Source organism: Typopeltis vanoorti, chromosome 24 (assembly GCF_054136105.1).
Source record: "Typopeltis vanoorti isolate ZY-2024b chromosome 24, IOZ_Tvanoo_1.0, whole genome shotgun sequence".
NCBI classification, from domain to species: Eukaryota; Metazoa; Arthropoda; class Arachnida; order Uropygi; family Thelyphonidae; genus Typopeltis; species Typopeltis vanoorti.
Window position 1 is genome coordinate 49886960 of NC_143572.1, and position 22794 is coordinate 49909753.

The following is a 22794-nucleotide window of genomic DNA, read 5'->3' on the forward strand; positions in this document are numbered from 1 at the left end:
TAACACCCTCTCCCTAAAACGTTTCCTCATGCTCTCTTCTTTTAAGCGAAACCACTTAATTGTCTTCATTCCATGGCTTCCAAAGGTTCTTATCTTTGATCTTATTTTAAAGTTTGTGTGTAGCAGTCGGTGTTGCTGGGCCACTTGATCTGTTGGAATTACTTTACAATTTGTCACAACCTTAAGATGTTTTCTTCTAGTAAAAATGTAGTCAATTTGTGAACTGTTGTTGCCACTCCTAAATGTTATCAAATGTTCTTCCCTCTTGTAGAAAAACAAGTTCACAATTGCCAGATCGAACGCTACTGCAAGGTCCACAACCCTCTCTCCTTCCTGGTTCATCATTCCCACTCCGTGGCCACCGTGCACCCTTTCAAAGTCTATTCTGTCTCCTTATTTGTCCGTTCAAGTCTCCTCCGACAATCACCATCTCGTTTTCTTCCAGTTCTCTCATTTCTTCTAACACGTTCGAGAACTCATCTTTCTCCTCTGCTGTACAGCCAACTTGCGGAGCATATACACATAATACGACCACCCGCTCTTCTCCAAGACCCAATTTCATTCGCATGATCCTGTCGTTCCTTCTACCCACTTCCAGTACTTCGCCCTTTATTCTGCCACACACCACAATTCCTACACCATTTCTTCCCTCTATTCGCTCCAGAGTAGAAAAATTTATATCCATCTCCCAGTTCCTTTGCCTTTCCCCCCTTCCACCTTGTCTCCTGCACACATAAAATGTCTAACTTCCTCTTCCTCATCATCTCTGCCACCTCTCTTCCCCTTCTAGTCATGCTTCCAACATTAAGTGTTCCCACTTGCAACATTCTCTCCACCTGCTGGGCTTGCTTCTTTAATCGCACTGCCCTTGATGCGGTAGCCCTTGTCCACTTCTCGCAGCTATAGGGTGATGTGGCTGTGCGTCGCTTAAGGGGTATGCCATAGCCCTTATATCATTTTCTCTTTGACTCATATCATAGCTAGAGCTGGCAGTGAAGTTTTACGACTGGGACCTATTGAGGCTAGCTTGCCTCCTTCGGTGGCTGCATAAGATGAAATGACTTAGCAAGATAGGAAAGATTCACCCACTAGCCCTCGAATACTCTAATAGCATCAGGGGGAAGGAGCAAGGAGATGAGAAAGAAGGGGAGGGACCAGTCTACAGAATGATATAACAGATGTATATTACATGAAGTAAGGCATGGTCCAGCATCTGGTACCTCGGGTTTGCCATGCCTGTACTCACTAAAGTTAGCCCTTGAGGTGATAAAAGATGCAATCATTTCAGTTTTATTAAAATCTTTAAATTTTGAATTTATTTCTTCCTCAAATAATTCTATTTCATGAATAAATTCTTTTAAATCATAGCAAAGCATTTCTTAATTTTGTTCAAAAAATTTTAATAAATATGGGAGATGTTTAAATTCACGGTCATTTATATTTTTCTTTAATAAAAGTAAGTATTGTTGGAAAGTTTTTATTGAACTTAACATGTCAATTAAATTTTTATCTCTACCTTGTAACTCTAAATTTAAATTGCTTAATTTCGTAAGTGTAACAACCATCTTTTATCACTCAATTGTGGATAAATATCTCCTTTTTCATCAAGAAAAATTTTTATATCATTAATTAATACAAGAAATCGTTCTAAAAACTGACTTCTGCTGAGCCAGCGAACATTATTGTACAACAGAAGTTCCCTATCATCATCTGCCTGTAATATAAATAACCGCCGTTGCACGGCTTTTCCTTGAACAGAATTTACAATTTTAAATGTAATATCCAAAACATCTTTTGTGTTTAATCTTTTACTACACAGTACTTGTTGGTTAATAATACAGTGGTACGTTAAAAAATCTGGATATTTGTCATCGTTTTTACATAATGAAATGAACCCTGATTTATTACCTATCATTGCAGGAGCACCATCAGTAGTAAAAGACACAAGTTTAAAAAGCGGAAGTTTGTGTTGTTTCACATATTCATCAACTACCGAAAAAAATGTCTTCTCCCCTAGTCCTTCCCAATAATGGTATAATTTTCGAAAGTTCTTCTTTAATTGAATAATCTTGAAATACCATGCGAATAAATACCATTAACCGAGCAATATCAGTGAAATCATTTGATTCATCAAATTGTAATGAAAACGCAACACACTGGTGAATGTCTGACATTAACCTGGCCTTGAAAACTTTTCTCTGGCAATTAGAACTCTTCCTTTCATCAATTTGAAACCTTGTCTGCGGCCTAGAAGTAGTCTCTCTCTAGCGATATCTCGAACCGAGAAGCTCTTTTCTGGAAGCGGGAAACTCCTCTCTCATGCATTGTGGATCCGGGCAGTCTCTCTGACGGCGATTCTGGATCAGGCGGCCTCATCTCTCACAGCAATTCTGGAACCGGTTTCCCTTCTGCTTGCTTCAGTCCCTTTTTATATTAGGCTTTCTCTGAGACCTCACATGAAGTTTGGCAACCCCCAAAGAATCGGTATGAGTCTTTCATCTTAAGTTTCAAGTTCGGCACGTCTTGTTCTCCTCCACTTTCTTTTGATTGTAAGTTGCTGGCCATTGGAAAGTTCTTTGAACTCTTTCTGACTGACTTCCGAGATGTTTACACTTAGACCCTGCAAGCCTTTCTCATACATTTCAATAACAATCTTTCTAATGCTGCCATGTACAGCTTCGGCAACAAAAACATTGCCTTTGTTTTTAATACTCTAACATATTCTTATTAAAGCAGTATATACAGTTAGCTTCAAAAGAGTTATTTACAAAAACATCTAAGACAAACTATACCGAGACAAAGTTTATTGTTTTACATTATTCACATGACACTTAACCTAAGTAAAAAATCGATGTAATGTGCTTTGGAATATTTAATATTTAAGCTACAATTGAGTTTTTACACTTTGCTTATAATTGTATTCACTTAGCTCGCTGTTTGACTTCCACTCATCCAAATTAATTCATTTACCCAGACTTATAAGAAAATTACTGATGTGACAATTTTAACGAAAAATAAATGGAGTACTTAAGGGTCAAAGCCATATAACTGAGAGGACACCTCCACATAGCCTTTAAAGGAATGAGGAGAACCGACCAGGGCTTCTGACCTAATGCCCAATCCTCAACTTCTTGTGGTACACATTGTTAGGTATCTACCTGGATAATGAACGAACGAGGATGGGCTGGCAATTTGGGATTTAGCCGACCAAATTATATTCTTATTGGTTAAACCAAAATAAAAAAATGATGGTACGACATGACAAAATTTCATGCTGGCTGGGGTGTCGCCCGGTTAAACAAGGCCCCCGTTGTTTTCGCCAGCGAACAGCAAAAAGTCAGCTACTGGAACAAATCTGAAAACACACCCCAACTTGACATCGCCAGAGTTAAAGATTGGTACTATCAACATAAGAAGCCTGAATGGCAAAGAAATGGAGCTTGCTAAAGAATTAGATAAGTACCAGATCGACATAATAGGGGTGACTGAAACAAAAAAGACAAAAACTGGTGAGATCTTTCTAAGCAATAAATACAAAATGTTATATTCAGGCAATGACAATCAAGGAAAAGAAGTAGTGGCCATAGTATTCAACACAAAATATGAGGCTAATCTTCTTGAATGGTAGGCAATCTCAAGTAGAGTGATGTGTGCAAATATGAGAATGGGGAACTGGACAATGAGACTTATTTGTGCCTATGGTCCCACAGAAGGTTTCTACTAAGGTAGAAGTGGAGGAATTTTTTGATGCTTTAGAAAAAGCAACTGACACAATGAAAAAGGAAAAGTTGGTTCTTATTGGTGATCTAAATAGCAGAGTAGGAAATGATTGTCAGACATACAAAAATATTTTGGGAAAATTTGGAGAAAATAGCAAAGCTAATAATAATGGCAAATACCTGTTGGATTTCTGCTCAGGACATGGACTGGTTATTACTAACACCATGTTCCAAAGTAAAAATGTGCACAACTTCACATGGAGAGAAGAGGCAAAGAATAAGAAAAGTCTCATTCACTATGTTATTGTTGATAGTGATGTTTTCTCCCTGGTGCAGGATATCTGAGTGTACAGAGGATTTGAAATTGGAAGCAATCACTATTTAGTCTTGAGCAGGATAAAATTGAATTTCATATTGAAAAGAATAACATGCAAGAAAGTTTTAAAGTGAATAAAAGTTGAGCAGCTCTCAGATGTGAGCTGTAGACTAAAATACACAAAGATTATTGAAGATAAAATGAAAGAGTTTGATAACAGGAACCAAACCTTGGAGATTCAGTGGCAAACCTTGAAGAAAATCCTGATTGATTCAGCCAGAGAGGCATGTGGTGAGGTTGTTTGCAAGAATAGAAAAATCAGAACTCCATGGTGGACACAGGAAGTTAAAGAGCCTGTGAAGGAAAAGAAGAATGCATATCAAACGTTCCTAGCCAATAAGTCAAATAGCTAAAAATAAAAAAAAAAATCACGAGAGGACTTTGGCAAGAACATAGAAAATAAATATCAAGAAGGTGGTAAGATATTCTGGAAGTTGTTGAAGAAGCTTAGAAATGGAGGAAAGAGTGCTGTAAAAGGAGTTAGATATGATAAAGGTGACATGAAAACAGGAGAAAAAGATATCCTTGAAGTATGGAGTAATTACTTTGAAAAACTGCTAAATGAAACAAGCAGTGATAGCACAGTGGAAAAATAACAGTCAACAGGCATAAAGTCAGGAATACATATCCATACTTGTAATAGAAAAATCCATCAAAGGGTTGAAATGTGGAAAGGCAGCAGGAGTAGATGATATTTGACCAGAAATGCTGAAGTATGGTGGTATAAAAGTCTTACAGCGACTGCACTGCATAGTTCAGAGAGCCTGGACAGAGGGACAAATTCCCAATGTTTGGAGTAGAGCTCTAATAGTACCCATATATAAAAATGGAAATAAAACTGAATGAGAATTCCTGAGGTAATTCACTACTGAGTGTTCCTGGCAAGATCTATGCAAGTATACATGAGAAACGGTTGAGAAGAATTGTGGAAGAAAACCTTGGTGAAGAACAAGCTGGATTCAGGCCAAATAGAGGCTGTCAGGATCATATCTTCACTTTACGACAAATAGTTGAGAAAGCATGGGAATATAACAAAGATCTGTATTTAAGTTTTGTCGATTTCGAAAAGGCATATGACAAGGTGACGAGAGAAGCTATTCAATACGCTACAGTTATATCGTGTCAATGGGGCATTATATCAAGCAATACTTAGTCTTTATTTGAGTTGTAAGTCAGCAGTTAGAATTGAAGGAAGTACAGGAAGATGGTTTAATGTTAAATCTGGTGTGAGACAAGGATGTACATTATCCCCTCTTATTCATTATCTACATGGATCACATTATGAAGGAAAGTGGTATTAAACATGATATCAGAATTGGAGACGTTAATATCAGCTCTTTGCTTTATACAGACGATGTTATACTTCTAAATAAATCCGCTACAAATTTGCAAGATTTCCTAACTAAATTGAATAACTGCTGTAATAGATATGATATGAAGGTCAGCATTAAAAAGATAATGAAAATGAAAATAGGTAGAATTGTTGAAAATGTCAACTGTGTTGTGAATGGGGAACCTGTGGAACAAGTAAAACATTTCAGCTACTTAGGCATGATTTTTAGTGAAGCTGGTAAATTAAATATGGAAATAGACAACAGAATCAACAAAGCTGGTATGGTAAGAAGTAAGAGAGAAATTAGTCGGAACACTAAATTAGCTGTATACAAGACAGTGTTCAAACCAGTTTTAACCTATGGATCTGAGAGCTGGGTCAGAAATAAAACACTTAACCAAAGACTAGAGACCACAGATATGAGAGTCCTGAGAAAGATTAGTGGCGTGAACAGATGGCATCAATGGCAATATCATATTAAAAATGAGGATATTAGGAAAGAACTTGACATTGTCATCATCCAGGAATGCTTTAGCAGAGTTAATCTCAGGTGTTATGGTCACTTAAACAGAATGGGTGAGGAAAGATTAGCAAAACAAGTGTTCTCTGGCAGGTTGGCAGGAAAACGACCCAGAGGAAGACCAAGATATAGGTGGATTGATACGGTACAAAGTGCCTTAGACGATAGAAATATAAGATCTGATAATGTTGGAGTCTTGACAAGTAACAGACTGATTTGGAGAAAAATTGTAGATAGGAAGTTAGTAACGAGGTAATTTTTTTCATGTAGTACTATCATATCCTGTACACCCCTTGAGGGTACATGTCAGGAATTTGATGATAATGATGAATAATTATAATTTGCCTGTGTTTTATTTACTATCAAAAGTTCGGTTTATTTTTGGACAGAGAGTGTATTCTTCCACTCTTTTCAATATTTTCTGTTACCTCTATCTCTAGGAAATTATTATTATTTTATTTTATTTTATTTTTTTTTGTGCACATTGTAATATTTTCTTCCTGTAACAATTTTATTTTAAACACATTTTTTCAAATCCAGCTATTGATGTTAGGGCATAGCCAGTTTGCTCAATGGCCTGCTGCTATGCACATTGTACAAACCAAAGTCAAATTCTGATACATGTGCTGTAGTTTTGTTTCTTTGGCTGGCTAGTTTTGGATTTGACCAATCATTCCCAGCCAAACTCCAAAATCAGCACGTTTCTTTCAAACTTTCTGTAGCTGAATGTGTCTAAACCTATATGTATGCTAGGTAAAAACGAAAATAATTCATAGGAAAAGAAAATTAGCTCACAATGCTTTGCATATTCAAGCTCCAAAAACGCCTTAAAAAAATGTAATGTTAAGTGGCCACCTGGGAGGCAGTGTTCATGCCCACATATCTGATATTGGCAGAGGCTGTAGTGATCCAAGAATTGTGGTTGCAGCGGTTATAAAAGTTGATGGTTTTTACAAGCTGAAAACGAAGTATGACATTCTTCAAAAAATGTTTGTTGGAAGTGAATTTTCTCACATCAGTGAGAAGTTTATAATGTTGGAGTCAGTGTGCAGAGAAGAAAGATCCCTTACAAACCTTACACTCAGTCAGTGGTGGGCAAAGTTACGCTGAGAGAAATTGCACTCAAAAAGTGCTCGATAGATGCAAATACAGAGCTCTAAAAGTGTTGTGCAGTTTCAAGTGTCGTAAAAGCTCATGTTGTAATAAGTATGTAGATTATCATTTTTAAAACCTTCAATTGTAGATTTTCATAAGAGTTCAACAAAGTCTTCATATTCTGAGAAGTGTAGTAGAGTTTACTATTAAAAATGTTCAGCAACTGTAGTTTCATTTTTAAGTTAAAGAAACTAGTTCTTTGAAAAGTTTTAAAATAACCTGTAGAGGTTCATTTAAAGTTTATCTAAACTGTCATTTGGCAATAAGTTTCATACAGATAGTTTCATATAAAAAGAGATCAACAAATTTATATAACTTTGCAATTAAATTGTTAATATCATTATTAATTATATCATTTTTCTTTTGGATTTTGACACAAATAAAATAATTTTTACTGTGCAATTTTTACTTTATTTGCAAAATGCAAATAAATCTCTGAAATATTTCAAAATAAGATTATTATTAAAAAAAAAAATAAAAATAGTAACTTCTTACTTTGGCCAACAGTCTCTAGCCATTATTAGAATTGGCTGAGCAGAGTCCAAAATGATAAGAACAGACTTGACACCCTTGCTTTTGGACTTTGGCCAATATGCAAAGTTACTAGCCACTTTGCTGGCTGGATTTCAGAATTTGACCCTAACATTGATTTGTTTCCAATAATAGCATGAACTGTATCTAAGTTTAAACTTCTATAAACTCTGACATCTGTTATTAGGGTTGCTATTTGTTTTTTTTAATTTCCTATTATGTAAACAATTATAGATTTAAGGCTTCTTGCTTTCTATATGTATTTGGGTGCTTTTTTTATGTATAAAAGGAGTTTGCTATTTTCAAATTATTGAATAGGGCAAAGTGGTTCTCCATTATTTCCCATAGTCTTTTATCGGTTTATGTGTCCTCTGAATTGATTACCAGCGTAACAGCAAGTCTGATGACAGGAGCATTGCTTGTTGCCCTCTGACATTGCATATACACTGATGCCTAAAAGCGAATGACAAACTACATTTTTGTCATTGGCTTTTAAGTCAAAATGTGAGAGAAACTTCATGACTACAGACAAATGTGGACATAAACTTATTGCCAGCATACTAATAAATTATGTTACACAAAAAAAGTGTTAAAAATTTCGTACAAATTAAATTGCAATATGCTTTTTGCAAAAGTTGCAAATTTCCTAAAGATATTGGTAAGGAATTAACATACAGTACTTATAGAAAATTATTATTATGCGACACCTCCAGGGAATCCAAAGACTCATCGAGGGAGAGTGTGCCAACAGCATCGAACGATTGAACTCCTTCCAACTACTAACCACACTCAAACTCTTAACTTTTTGCGAGCCATTAGTAGCAGAGGCTCTACCAATCGATCAACCTTTGATGGTGGAGAAACATTTCAGTATGGAATATGTGCACCCCGAACTGCAAAGCAGCCCTCACAACATCATACCATGCATAGCACCAAGTGATTCAGGAGTTCTTGAAGCAAACTTGCCCACTCATCCTTCAGAACAATAATAAGGCCTTGTTTGTTTTCTGGATGGTGGCAGATTTCAAGCAGCAATGCATCTCCCTATTGCATCATGCCAAATGTGTTCTATGGGGATTGAGATCTGAGGAACACACTGGCCACTGAAATCAATCAATATGAAGAAGTATCTCCACTGCTCGTGTATGATGTGGTGTGGCATTCCTTCCCTTCTCATCCGTCCCTTAAGATAGATAGTCCTCTCATGAGGGATTTACAATGAATTAATGCAACTAGCCCATCATTCATGTGCTGCAACTCCTAAGGGCGAGTATTTATGACTGTAGTCTAAATTACGGGACTGGTTTGTCTGTTCTGAGGGACGAAAAACATGAGTTTCTGGTGAAAAAAAAACTCTCCCTCCATATGAGACTGGCTAACTCAGCTGTAGTCGAAAGAGACCAGATAAAGGGCCTCACGTCACAGATGTGAATCAAACCAGGTCTTTCCAGCCAAAGGACTTCATCTATACTGACTGAGCTATGGAGGCTCAATTGCATTGTCATCCATAAAAATAAATTCTTTGCCTACAACACACGGAACAATCGAACATGACATTGAGGTCATCATGTTGGAGGCTTAATGGATTTTTTACAACACTCACAAAGAATTAAAATAGAATTTAATACTCCTATATTTCGTCCTAGTCACTAGGACATCTACGGGGATTACAAAAACAAATAATGTAACATATGCACAAACTAACAAACAATACTAAGCCCAACCACGTGGGTGACACTAAAGTCCTATCTAGGTAGAGCGCCCTCTAAGAGCAGTAGTAGTTGGCCTGGAATGTAAGGTGGGAACTCTGGTGATGAGTGTTTCCCAAATCTTTGGAAGCTTAATGCAACCATATTTATTGAGATTTGGTTGGTTTTTGAGAGCTGCTGCTGCTTCTAAGAAAAGTCTCTCTTTCTTGAATTTGCTGTGGTGGAGCATGGTGGTTTTCTTTCATGATACTCTGTGGGTGGTGTCCAAAACATGGTCAGCCAAGCCTGAATGGCCATAGTTGTGTTTGAAGATGTACGACTTGTGTTCCTCTAGAGGGTTGGATGCTGATCTGCCTGTCTGTCCAAAGTACACCAGCTTACAGGAACAGGGTACTTTGTAAACTCCAGGCAGAGAGAGAGGAGGGAGCTGATCTTTTGTAGAACGGATAAGGGTAGCCAGTTTGCGGTGGGGCTTATATGCTGTGTGTAGATTGTACTGTTTTAGTATCTTGGCTATTTTTTCAGATGTGCCACGGATGTAAGGTATGGTGATGGCATTTTTAAAATCTTGTTGACGAGAAGGAAGGGGAATGGGAGAGGAGTTGATTATTTTTTGATACTGTGATCGCTGTAGCCATTAGAGAGGAAAGTGCTGTGTATGTGGTTAAGCTCATTAGTGAGGGCGGTTCCACTGGAACAAAGATTGTGGGCTCTCTTGGTAAGAGTTTTAATAATGCCATATTGTTGAGAGGGGTGGTGGTGGGAGAGTTTGTGAATGTATCTGCCTGTGTGTGTGGGTTTTCTGTATACAGTGAAGGTAAGTGTATCATTAGGCAGGCGTGTGACTAAGGTGTCTAGGAAGGGTAAACAATTGTTCTTTTCCTTTTCCATGGTGAACTGGATTCTTGGATGTAGACTATTGAGATGACTGAGGAAGGAGTCTAACGTGTCTGGGCCATGAGGCCAAATAGAGAACACATCATCAGAGAACACAGCAATATTGTTCACCAGTTGTAGTCCCTCTTTCCAGTACTTATAGTAGCTCAGTGCTTCCATTAACCATAATGTCATCCTACACCATGTCCTCCCTCCCCAAATTCTCATCTGTAAAGAGAATATTAGCTTTGGTGGTGTCTTGTCCAATTTTTATGCATACAAGACCACTGAAAACATGTTCTACAATGAACTGTGGATAAAGGGGGCACACAACGGGTCTTCACATGTATACTCCTACTTGTCGCAGATATATTACTAGTTTGTCAAGATATCCGCATGCCTGTGCTTGAATGGAGCCAACTTGCAAGCTGACCTGCCATAGTGCTTTGATTATGTTCTACTGTTATAATTAAAAATCTGTCTTCATGCTCTTTGGTAGAGCGAGAGCAACCTTTTAGCAAACTTCTGGAACACATTCCATCAGTTTGAAATGCTACCCAGAGCCTGGATACAATGCTATGTGAGATTCTAAACTCTCTGGCAACATCAGGAAGTCCATAGCCTTCTTCAAGCTTTCCCTTAATTCTTTCCCACATGAAATCATATAGATGGTTTCTTTGAGACATTACAAGACATCCAAGTTTACAAGTTTATTCCTTCAGAAAAAGTGCTTCCTTCAAACACAATTTTCATTGTGCAGTCTTTTATTTTTTACTCTGTTGAGTGCTGCCACTTTGATCCTTTTGTAAAGGGATCGTTTGATCCAAATGATCCCTTTACGTGTGATTGAAAAAGTTTGGATGTGTACCCGATTTCTATTCGAAAACATCAGTTATATAAATTGCCACAAGCTGATTCATCTGAATTTGTGGTGTAATCTCCGGAAATAGTACTCGTACTTAGGTTTTGGACACCAGTGTATTATCATTTCTTATGAATGTTGAATTACTTCTTATACTTAGTCATCACATCCCTGTTTGTTAATATAGGCTATATCACATGCAGGTGGGGTTTGACATTTGGTTAGGAGTGGCTTTATTTTGAGCTTCACTAACAATTATAGCCTGGTAATTTTAATTAAGTTATTCCTTTAGTATTAGTTTATTAAAAAAAATAAAGTAGTTACTAATTGATTTAATCAAGAAATTGTTAGTATTGTAGCAGTTCTTCTTTTCCTTATTCCTTACCTTCTCTCTCTCTCTCCTTGTTTTCTTGTTTTTGATCCAGAGCAGCATTCCAGAGTTGCAGTTATAAAATTAATTTATTTATTTAAAATTACCTCTTTTAAAACATAACTCTTTACTTAATAGAACATTCCAGGTAAGGAGTTATGAAGGAGTCATGACATCATTAATAATGATATTTGTTTATTTTATGTTTATTTCATGATATTATGACTCCTTATTATAATATTTCCGATCCTACCACATTCAAATATTCAGGGTGGGTCTGCATAAGTCTGGTAATAAAAGATGGGATGTTCTGCATTTTTTTGTTATATTTCTTCATGATGCCATATTCTGAACTGGCAGACTTCCAGTGTTGGACAGTAGTTGGGTGTCACATCAGTGGTCTTTCTGTCCTTGACATTGCTATGTATGTTAGATATACCAAAATTCACCGTTCCTTTGTCATTTGTAGATGGAAAGTTGATGGTGCTTCACAGCAGGAAAATGCCCTGGGAGGCTACCGACACTCACTGATTGAGATCGCCAACCTTTGTCTCAGAATGTTCAAGCATCCCACACATCATCAGTAGCAGACCTTTCCATCAATCTGGAAAATACTGTAGAGACATCTGTCAGCACTAGAACTGTCCACAGAGTTGCATGCCTTAGGTTACCATGGCAGAGCTGCAGCGAACAAACCACACGCAAACGACATTTGGACTGGTGTCTTTCACACTGTTCCTGGACCATGTGACGAATCATGCTTCAAAATGTTTCACTCTGATGGTAGTATTTGGATCTGGAGATTACCTGGAGAACAGTTCTGACAGAACTGCGTCATTCCAACTGTCAAGTTTGGTGGAGGCTCATACTTCCGATGTTGTAGAAGTATCTTGGCAGTGACCTTTGCATACTTCAGCAGGACAGTGCTCCATTCTATACTGCACTGTGCCTCTGAGACTGCTTTCCACAATACAATGTTGAAGTATTAGACTGACCAGTTCACATAGACTTCAACCTCCATTGAACATCTCATGGAGAATTAAAACACTGAATTCACTCCAGACCACTGTTTTCATCACCATCAGCAATGAGGTTAGCTTTGCATGAAAAATGGAAGAACATTCCTGTTTCAACGTATCAGAAATTGATTGAAAGCATACCCTGAAGGGTAGTTGCTGTCATTCAGGCCAAAGGTGGTCTCACTCGGTACTAGAAATGTAATTAAAACACATTTTATTTTATTTTTCTGGAAATTATAAATATGTAATTGTTGATTGCAGCCACAGAAAAATCTGAATGGTGGATTGACTCATATGGTTGTGTTGAAGTAAAGGGAATTGCTCACATGACTAAGAAAATATTTGGCATATTGAAGAAAGTACTCGTCTGTTTACTCTGAAAATCATTATCAGAATATTGCTTTAATCCATGTCACTGATTTAAGCTATTTCAATGATATTACGGAGGTGTCACATAATAATATTTTTCTATCAATTGAAATATGATTTAATAATGACATCCCTAGTAATATAATTCTCAGACTGTGGCTTTACAGGAGAATATGATGAATCTGTTTACTAATGTTTGCTATTATTTTTCGTTAAGCTCTTGAAATGTTGCATTCACTTGCAATGTTGCAAACATGATATTTAACATCAATTCGCTTTTCTTTAATTGACCTGCTGCCTTCAAATATATTCCTTTCAGAGGCAGATTATTGAACTTTTTGGATAAAAAAAAAGCACATTCAGATCTTTTGCGAAAATCATTTGAAAGGGGTTAGACTTCCCCTGTTGAAGCCATTATGCTATTCTTTCATCATTAGATATGTCTAAACATGGTGCAGATAGTTAACTGGCTTAGTTTCTAAATTTTTCTCAACCACTGTGAAGCTAATAGAAAAACATTGTTGCCTAACACAAGTATAAGCACTCATTGTTAAAAGTTATTTTAAGCATTTCATGAGTCTTCATGCTTGTTGCACTTCCTTCTCCTCTGGTGCTTAAACATGCAAATACCAGACACAGGTAGACAAGCATTTCCAAAACATGACTAAGTCTTTGCATTTGGGTAATAACAGCTGAGCAGTGTGAGTGATTTAAACCATTTTTAAATTATTGCATCAGCCTAAGAACTTTTGGATCACACATAATTTCCTACTCCTTATTGCTATCTTATAAACTTCATCATATTCCTGATATGTACCCTTCGGGGATTTATAGGATATTATGATAGTATTACATGAAAAAGTTGCATCATTACTAACCTCCTATCATGCCTTTTAAACTTATAAGCAACAAATAATTTGTTAAAATACTTCTGGTGATAATTTCACCAGAAATATTACAGTATGAAATCAAGTAAATCATTGGTGTATGATAAATGCTAAATTCATATTTTAATTTACAGGAAATTATTGTCAAGTGATCGCAATCCTCCAATTGATGATCTGATAAATTCTGGTATACTGCCAATATTGGTTCACTGCCTACAAAGACATGATAAGTATGTATGAATTGTAATTTGAGTTTTATTTCATTTTTATAATGAGGATTCAATCATTAGAAATTTATTATGCTAATTCTCACTTTTTATAAGGTGCATTTCTTTTTATACTATAGAAATACTGTTATGTACAAGATGACATTGAGAGAGGTTCTTAGCATTGCTGTTGTGACTACAATGTTGCATTGTGTTTATTCATGATAGGTAAACTTTTTTTTATGACTCCCCTCCTCACAAAGAGATTACAAGACCTATAGCACAGTGCCATGTGTGGGAAAAGCAGTTAAGAAAAAAGAAGGAACTTGTTGATATGTTGTTTTAATAACTGGAAGTTATAGTCCTTAGGAAATAAACTTAGTGGGAAAGACTGTTCAAAGCACTGAGGTAGATGGAATGATGGATGACAAGAAGATGGTTTGGCATGTCTGAAGCTAGATGAGCAGATGTTGACTAGCAGCAGTTGCTCTTTTATTTACAGACTTAAGGGAAAATGGAGGAATAGTGGCAGGAATAGAATTCAGCAGAATTGTACCTGTGAAAATACTAACACTATATAAATTCCAAATCCACCCACCTTAGAGTAAACTGCTCTTACACTTGTGGTGGTGCATCAAAATCCTCCCTAGAAATGCTTGATGCTATCCAGAAGATGGCAATGTAGTTTAGTGCTCATTCCAGTCACTGTGAGATATTCTGTTTTAGAAGATATATGAGAAGTTATGTCTGGAATGAAAAGGGATATACCTGTTTTTTAGAGATGGGAAAGGCTATGAATGTGATGCGTTTTTTAAGCCAGATCAATGGTGTAAGAGAGCTATTTAATCTTGCTTGGTGATCTGGGTATTGTCGAAGGGGAGAGAGGTGATATGTAGTCTTTTTTGTCTGAAAGTATGCTTGTGGGCTTTTTTAGCTCCATAACATAATGATCAGCTACTGTTTTCCAAACTGTTATTTCTCCTATAATGGTTTATATGTGTTCCTAAAAATCACCACATTATAGAATTTGTCATAATAAAAAAATAACAGGGCTTATGGGAGAAAATAAGGTTAGGGGCAGAACACTCTAAACTTCTACAGCCTCGTAAGTAATTATACTAAAGAAAAATATCTGTATACTAAAGAAAAAATTCTACTATAGATTTAAATGTGTAATTCCTAATTTTTTTTAAAAAAAGTACAGTACTGCAGTGAATACTGTATTTCTTTAGGCCTTGTTCTAATCAATTTTTCAATACTTGAAGGAGATCCTACTAAACAAGTTATTTTATATTTTCAGAGCATTGTCTTTGATGGTGCATCATATGGATTCTTTTAGGCCTGTTGCCCTCATGATATTACACATTTTCTCATTTCTTTATCCTCCATACTTATGACTTTCGTTTTTCATTCACTATTTGGATTCTTATAACCAGGATGCGTACTCATGTTTGAGATGCTATATTAAACACTTTTATCAAGAAAAGTATACACACACACCACACTGAGAACAGTACGATTCACACTCCTAGGGTAATGTGAGTATACTGGAATAAGACAGAAGTTGAGATATGTATGCTTTGTGTATTCCTCTATGGGGTTACTACATTCAGCGAGGTGGTGTGTCCCATGTTCATCTGGGGTTACTTGGTAGTGCTAAGTATTACACTCAGTTTTTATTCAATAATCCTTGTGAATGAATCGTTACTACTGACATGAAGTGATATATGGAAATCTCTCATTAAATTTTTCAACATTAGAGATTTTAATTTTGCCAGCACTCACCTATTACTAATGGCAGATAGCTAATGCATGCCATGTGTTGTTAGTTTGCTATCTAGCATGAACTTATTTGAATTGTAATGGTGCTTCAGTGTTTTGGTATGTCTATGCCTGAAGAAGCCCCAAGTTCTCTTTTAGGTGGTGAAACAAGTTGGTGTAGTTCATTTAGGTAACAACTAATAAATTCCTGTTTTCTATGTATTCTTTTTAGTCTTAAAACTTTCTTTCATTAAAATATGAATACTCTGCAGGAAGACATTAAGAAACAAGTTTACTGTTATGAGAATCTAAAACACAAAAAAGGCCTCACTGATAAACCAGGTAATAAAAGATGTAAAGACAATAATATAATTCCTAAATTTGTATTAAGGAACCAGTGATATTAGCTAAAGTGAGGTATACTTATCTAAAAGCTATGTTGGCACACTTGCGTGAACGTATCTGCTATACCAGGGAGAGATCAAGAAACTAGATTTCATATGTTTTGAATTATATTTTGTTTTAAATAACAAGTTAGATAGTTTTTCTTTTAATAGTATCAGAAATATGGTCTATAGCACTTATCAGTAATTTTTTGTGCCAATAGAATGAAGAGGAAATTTGATTACTCAGATCTCAGACAAAATAGAGAGTTGTCTCTACCTTCAGATAAAGTCATATTAAACTTGTCAGACCATCACTTATGACATTCGGAGAAATATTCTTATCAAAGGTTTTAATTATATTGTAACTTCAGTTTTTGTTCCAAAAATTGATATTTCATGCAGTTCTGAAAAAGGTATTTATTATCCCCCCACATGATACTGCCAATATTATTAGGCTTAAAACTGCCACACTGCTCCTTTCTCCGTCTATCCCAAAATTTAATATCTCCCGTCTTAGAAAGGAAAACTTTACTGTTACTTAGAAAGAATAGGAATATTGTAATTAAGAGCTGGTCAAAGGAATACAACAGTGGTTTTGAACACTAAAGATTAAAAATCAAAAACTACAGGTCTTCTTTCTGACTTTTCCTCCTACTCTGTTCTGGGTCATAATCCTACTTGCTCAACTGATGAAAAAACTAATGAGTTACTTAATGTCTCAAATTAGCCCCTGAAATTGCTACTACATTTCAAGTCATTACATTGTATGAAGGTGGTCTGAAAAGTTCTTGGTCTTGACCATAGATGGCAACACTATTGGCAAGATTTTTTTTTCTAAGTTGGTACATCTGTCATAAGCATCCATGGGAAATTGCAAGTCATTCTATCAAGTAGTTTGTTTTATACAGCTGTCTGAAGCAAAAGTGTTGTCTGTATCCCTTGAAACGGATAAAATTGAGTATCGTGCAATTATAAAATTCTTTGTGAAAGAAGGTTTAACGCGAAAAGAAATTCATTCAAAGTTCATAAAAGTTTACGGGCACTCTCTTCTCCTTCGTTTTCGACAATAAGAAATGGCTGCTGAGTTTAAACATGACCGTACCAGCCTTGAAGATTATCCACGTGAAGGACGTCAAAAAAGTAACAACACCAGAATTCATTCATCAAGTGCATGATATGGTATTGGATAACTGGCGATTCAAAGTGCGTGAAATTGCTGAGACTATAGGCATTTCAAAAGAACGTGTAGGATATATTTTGCATGAAGAATTGCAAATAAAACAGCTTTGTGCCAGATGGGTGCTGTGCTTGCTCACAGCAAATAAAAAACGCACTAGCATGAAAAACTGAACAGTGCTTGGAGCATTTTAACAAGAAAAAAAAAAAAGATTTTGTGCATCAATTTATTACTATGGATGAGACATGGATTCACCATTACACACCAGAATCCAAACAGCAGTCAAAACTGGACAGAAGCTGGTTGTTCAGTGCCAAAGAAGACAAAGTTGGTTCAATCAGCAGTAAAGGTCATGGCATCAGTGTTTTGGGATGCTAAAGGCATTTTGTTTATTAATTATCTTGAAAAGGGTAAAACAATAACTGGGGAATATTATTCCGATCTTTTAACCAGACTAGACGAAAAAATTTGTGAGAAAAGACCCGGTTTGCAGAAGAAAAAGCATCTTTCATCAGGATAATGCACCTGCCCACAAAGGTGTTTTGGAAATGGGAAAATTAAAGGATCTGCACTATGAATTGTTGGAACATCCACCTTATTCCCCAGATTTGGCTCCCTCTGTCTCTATCTCTTTCCCAAACTAAAACTCTTCCTCGCTGTCAGTGTTTTTCTTTTCTGAGAACTTTTCAGACCACCCTAGTATTTCTCAATGACTTTATGGGTTGCCAAAAATTTGCAAGCCTAATGTTCCATTGAGACCTATAGTAGATGGCATAAACTCTCCTGCTTATATCTTATCTAAGCATCAAGCTAATCTACTAGGACAACACATAAGGTTATCAGAATTTTACATCAAAAATGCTTCCCATTTTGTCCAATAACCATCCAGTTTAGACATAACATTGACTGTGACAATCTTACAAATCTTGATGATGTATTAGATCTACTTAGACCTTTTTCCACCATATGTTACTGACTTATTTGAACATTATCTCCATTCCAATTTTTTTAGTGAAACTACATTTTATAAACAAAAATTTGGACTTGCCATGGACACCCCTCTCTCCTCCAGCAGCTGACCTATTTATGAAAAAAGGTTTTATACTTACTAAAATAAAGAGCCAAAAGGCTTCACTTCGGCGATGCAAAAATGATAAAAATCGAGTGGATATTAAATCCAGCATTATTTCAAAGCCGAATACAGAAACTATAAAAGTTTCATATGAAATGATGGGCAGCTCGTAAACACCGGCGAATGTATTCCCGTAAGCTGTCTGGTCAAATCTCATCTCGTCTTCCTTTTACCCTCTTTTACCTTGCAGTGTCAAGGGTTTATTAATCATCGGACCTCAAACCATTCAGAGGACAAGGTGGTCAGCCCTATGTCCGTAGTCTCAAGGCCGGTTTGCCTGCTGCGGGATGAAAAACCCCAGGATAAACTGGGGAAAATACCCTACTGTCCATGCCCAAGACCAGCTAACTTGGCTATGGCTGAGGAAGATCCTTCAGCTCCTCACGTCACTGACGGGAATCGAACCTAGGACACACCTTCCCCAGGCATATGGTTGTGAAGCGCACAGCCACTAGGCTAACTGCACGGACATTTCATATGAAACTTATATAGTTTCTGTATTAGCTTTGAAATAATGCTGGATTTAATATTCACTTGATTTTTATAATTTATGGTTTTATGCTTGTTTCTAACAAAAACAAGTATAAAAAAAACTATAAAATATAGTGGGGATATGGGGATAACATCTTCATTATTTGGAAACTTGGTCTCAAGCTTGCAACAATTTCTGTTCTCCTAACTCTTAAAAGCCTACCATCATATTTACATCAAAACTTGAGAAAGATGGAAAACTCCCTTCCCTTGATGTTCATCACTAAAAAGCCTGAAAATGATGTGATTTCACATACAGGATGTTACTTTTATGCCTCATCTCTTCACCATCCTTCTCAAAAATTAGACATAACCCATACACTAAAGAATAGAGCTGTTTCTATTACACATAATGATGACTGACTCTAATTTCTTTGTTCTCAATGGTTATTCCAACAATAACCATTGAGAACTCCATTACAATACCATATGTTGGAAGTTTATCAATTAAAATAGCATCTCTTCAAAGATCACAACATCAGAGTAACTTTTAAAACAATTCAAACTCTTCCTGAGGTCTCCTAAAAATAGCACACCTTTCTACAAATACCCAGAAGTATAGAGAATTCCATGGTCCTGTTGTTTGGCCTACATATGGATAACCGTGGCTTTGTCGTGAGAAAGAAGAAACATGTTGCAGATGTTGACAACAAGAAAAGACAGATTTGGTTTAGCCAGACATTCTAGCAGCAACTGTGCAGTTGACTGAACCTTTCAACTGTGCCTTATTTAGAAGAGAACTTTTATTACATACTGAAGGAATCTGTTGCAGTCATTCATTTGCAAGGATCACTGAATAAAAACCAAGGACTGACACTAAGTGATATATGTAAATCTCTCATTAAATCTTTCAGCATTAGAGATTTCAATATTGCCAACTTTATCTCTAACTGCATACCACATGTTTTTATGTTTACTTTCTAACATGAATTTGCCAATTTGCATTGTAACAGTTTTTCAGCATTTAATTAGCTTTGCTTGTTTTGTTTGGTTGATTTATTTTGATATGTCTAGCCTTGAATTACTCTTAAATTACCACTCAGTTAATTTATTTATTTAGATAACTAATGAATTCCTGTTTTCTATGTATCATTTAGCTGTGAAACTTTCTTTCATTAAAATATTGTACTGGATTTATTTAACAGTACTGCATAACGAGCTTGGCTGAATACATTCAGTGATATCAAGCCTAATGCCAATTTTTTTCACGATGTGATCCATAGAGGATGAATAATCGTCGAATGTTACTCTTTCGCACAGGCCTACATATTTTATACCGCGTAAGCTTCTGTAACCGATAATCCCTCAGAATAGGTTGGTTGCTTCTTAGTCCCGGTAGTATCCCATGTCTGTCAAAGCATGTGTTCACGGAGTCAGTTTAGTCAGTTTGCCTGCTTTGCGGGAGGAAAAAACCCTGCTGTCCATGCCCAAGAACAGTTAACTTGGCTATATCTGAGGAAGACCCTTAAGCTCCTCATGTCGTCGACGGGAATTGAAGCTAGGACACTCCTTCCTCAGGCATATGTTTGCGAAGCGCATAGCCACTCGGCTAACTGTGCGGATGATGAATAATACTGGAGATAATGTACACCTTGTCCCATACCTGATTTAACATCAAACTATTTTCCTCTACCTCTTCCAAATTTGATTGCTGACTTAATACAGTTAACTAATACAGTACAAAATCTATACAACATACTGGAAGATTATTTGGTAATCCTTTCATGCTTCTACACATATGGTTAAAAGGATCTTTAATGATTAGTTCAATGCCATGTAAGTATGGACCAACAAAATCATACCTTGGGCCTTTCACTGAGACATTTAGTCACACATTGTCATTTTGAGGTTTAAATAGTTTCTACTTGATTAAAATTATATATATAATTTTGTATAAAGCAGTAACATATATTTGTCTGCTGATATCCTATCCAGTGTGCTTAACATTTCTGAATATAACACAGAAAAACCAATCAAAGATCAATTTTCTATTTTAATCTTTTGCTCAAATAAAGAATTAAGTTGATCCCATCTTAATTTATCCATGGATTTTCTCAGCTGATATCAGCTTCATATTTAATAAGGAATGCTACTGAAGTTTCACTCATTATTATTCAGTCATTTCTTCTACTCAAAAAGTTGATTTTTAAAGTGGGTAATTGCTCTCTAGCCCCCCCCCCCCCCCCAGTTTCTGAAATAAAGCCTAGGGAATTCTTATGAAGTGAACTAAATGACTTCTTAAACAAACAAAATGCTTGTGGATTTCCAGTTTTTAAGAGATGGGAGGATGTTTTTTTTTACAACTAATTGTTTCCATACCATTGCATTGCCTTGTGATCTGTCACAAGTGTATTTATGTCTTGAGAGAGCTCATTTGAAATGCAGAAAGTATTATTATCCAGTTTCATATAGGATAGATGCAGGGGAATTGATAAATTCCCCTGCATCTATCCTATAAAATCCTTTAAGCAACTTAAATGTTTCTATCATATCCCATCTTTGTCTCTTATCAACCAACTTCTGTAATCCACACACCTTCAATCTATTCTCATTGGGCACAGGCCACTCACCATCTTAGTCACTCACCTCTGAACCTCTTCACTACTTCCACATCCCCCAAGAAACCCAGGGGACTAGACAAGCACTAGTAATTCAGATATGGGCTTATCAAGCTCTCCACAACTTCTTTATCTACTTGTTAATGTGCTCTTCACTAGTCAAGTAATCTTATGTGCTAGCTTAGCAAACCTTAGTAATATGTCCTCTAAACTTTAGTTTTCTGTCTGCCACCATCCCTAAATCTCTAGCTTCATCTATTTCCTGGAGAGTACAGCACCATCAACGTGAAATGGCTTGTAATCTGTTTATCCCAAAGCGCATAACTTTACATTTCTCGACATTAAACTGACACCCATTAGCCTATTTAAGTTATTCTGCAAGCTCTCCACATCCAACTCTCTACCTAATTTTGCATCATCACAAACAACTGAATATTTCCTTTCAGGTTATACATAAATGATATAGCCTATATCATTTATGTATAAATTAAACAGCAATGGTCCCAGCACCTTGTGCTAGGACCATTGAACCTTGTGGCACACCACTAGTCACCTGCTTTCACCTTGATTCTGTCCCTCCAAATACCACTTTTTGATATCTGTTAAGCAGCCACCCTCTTATCCACTTAACCAGTGTCATATCCATCCCTATTTGTTCTAATTTGCATTCTAATATGAGAAGCTTAAATTATCATTTGTTTTGTTCTTGTGTGGTGTTATGACTCAATACTATAACAAGTGAACTAGAACAATATTATTCTGTCTATATTAAAGTTCACCTCTCTGTGAATAGGCCTAAATTCATATTGTCATGAATACTGCACAGGCTGGTGTTTAATCCTTGCTTTCTCATGGTGCATTCGTTAATTGTTTACACTTGGATCCTAAACAAATGAGGATGGCATGGAAGTTTGGGATTTAGCTGATCAAAATGGTACAACATGATGGAATTTCTTGCTGGCTGGAGTGTCACATGGTTAAACAAGGCCCTTGCTGTTTTTATCAGGGAACCAGAGTAAATGGCAAAAAGTCAGCTACTTGAATAAACTCCAATTTAACATCAGCTGAGTTTAGAATTCACACCATCAGCACAAGAAGCATCAACAGAAAAGAAATGTCCCTAGCTGAGGAATTGTATAACTACCAGATCAACATATTAGTTGTTATTGAAACAAAGAAGTCAGAAACAGGTGAGATTCTTAGCAACAAATATGAGATGTTATATATTCAGGCAATAATGATGAGAGAAAACAGGAATAGTTATAGTATTTAACATTAAATATAAGGATAATCTTCATGGATGAAAGCATTATCAAT

The 22794-nt window shown here is 36.3% G+C and overlaps 1 protein-coding gene across 2 annotated transcripts in view; it reads left to right on the top strand.

The window, feature by feature from the left end:
• Positions 1-22794, top strand: part of Kap-alpha3 (karyopherin alpha3) — a 212977-nt gene that overhangs the window by 46575 nt on the left and 143608 nt on the right. For both annotated transcript variants that reach the window (XM_090413974.1, XM_090413973.1), the window contains exon 3: positions 13861-13956. In XM_090413974.1, coding sequence (XP_090270100.1) covers positions 13861-13956 — 96 coding nt within the window. The remainder of the gene's footprint in view (positions 1-13860; positions 13957-22794) is intronic.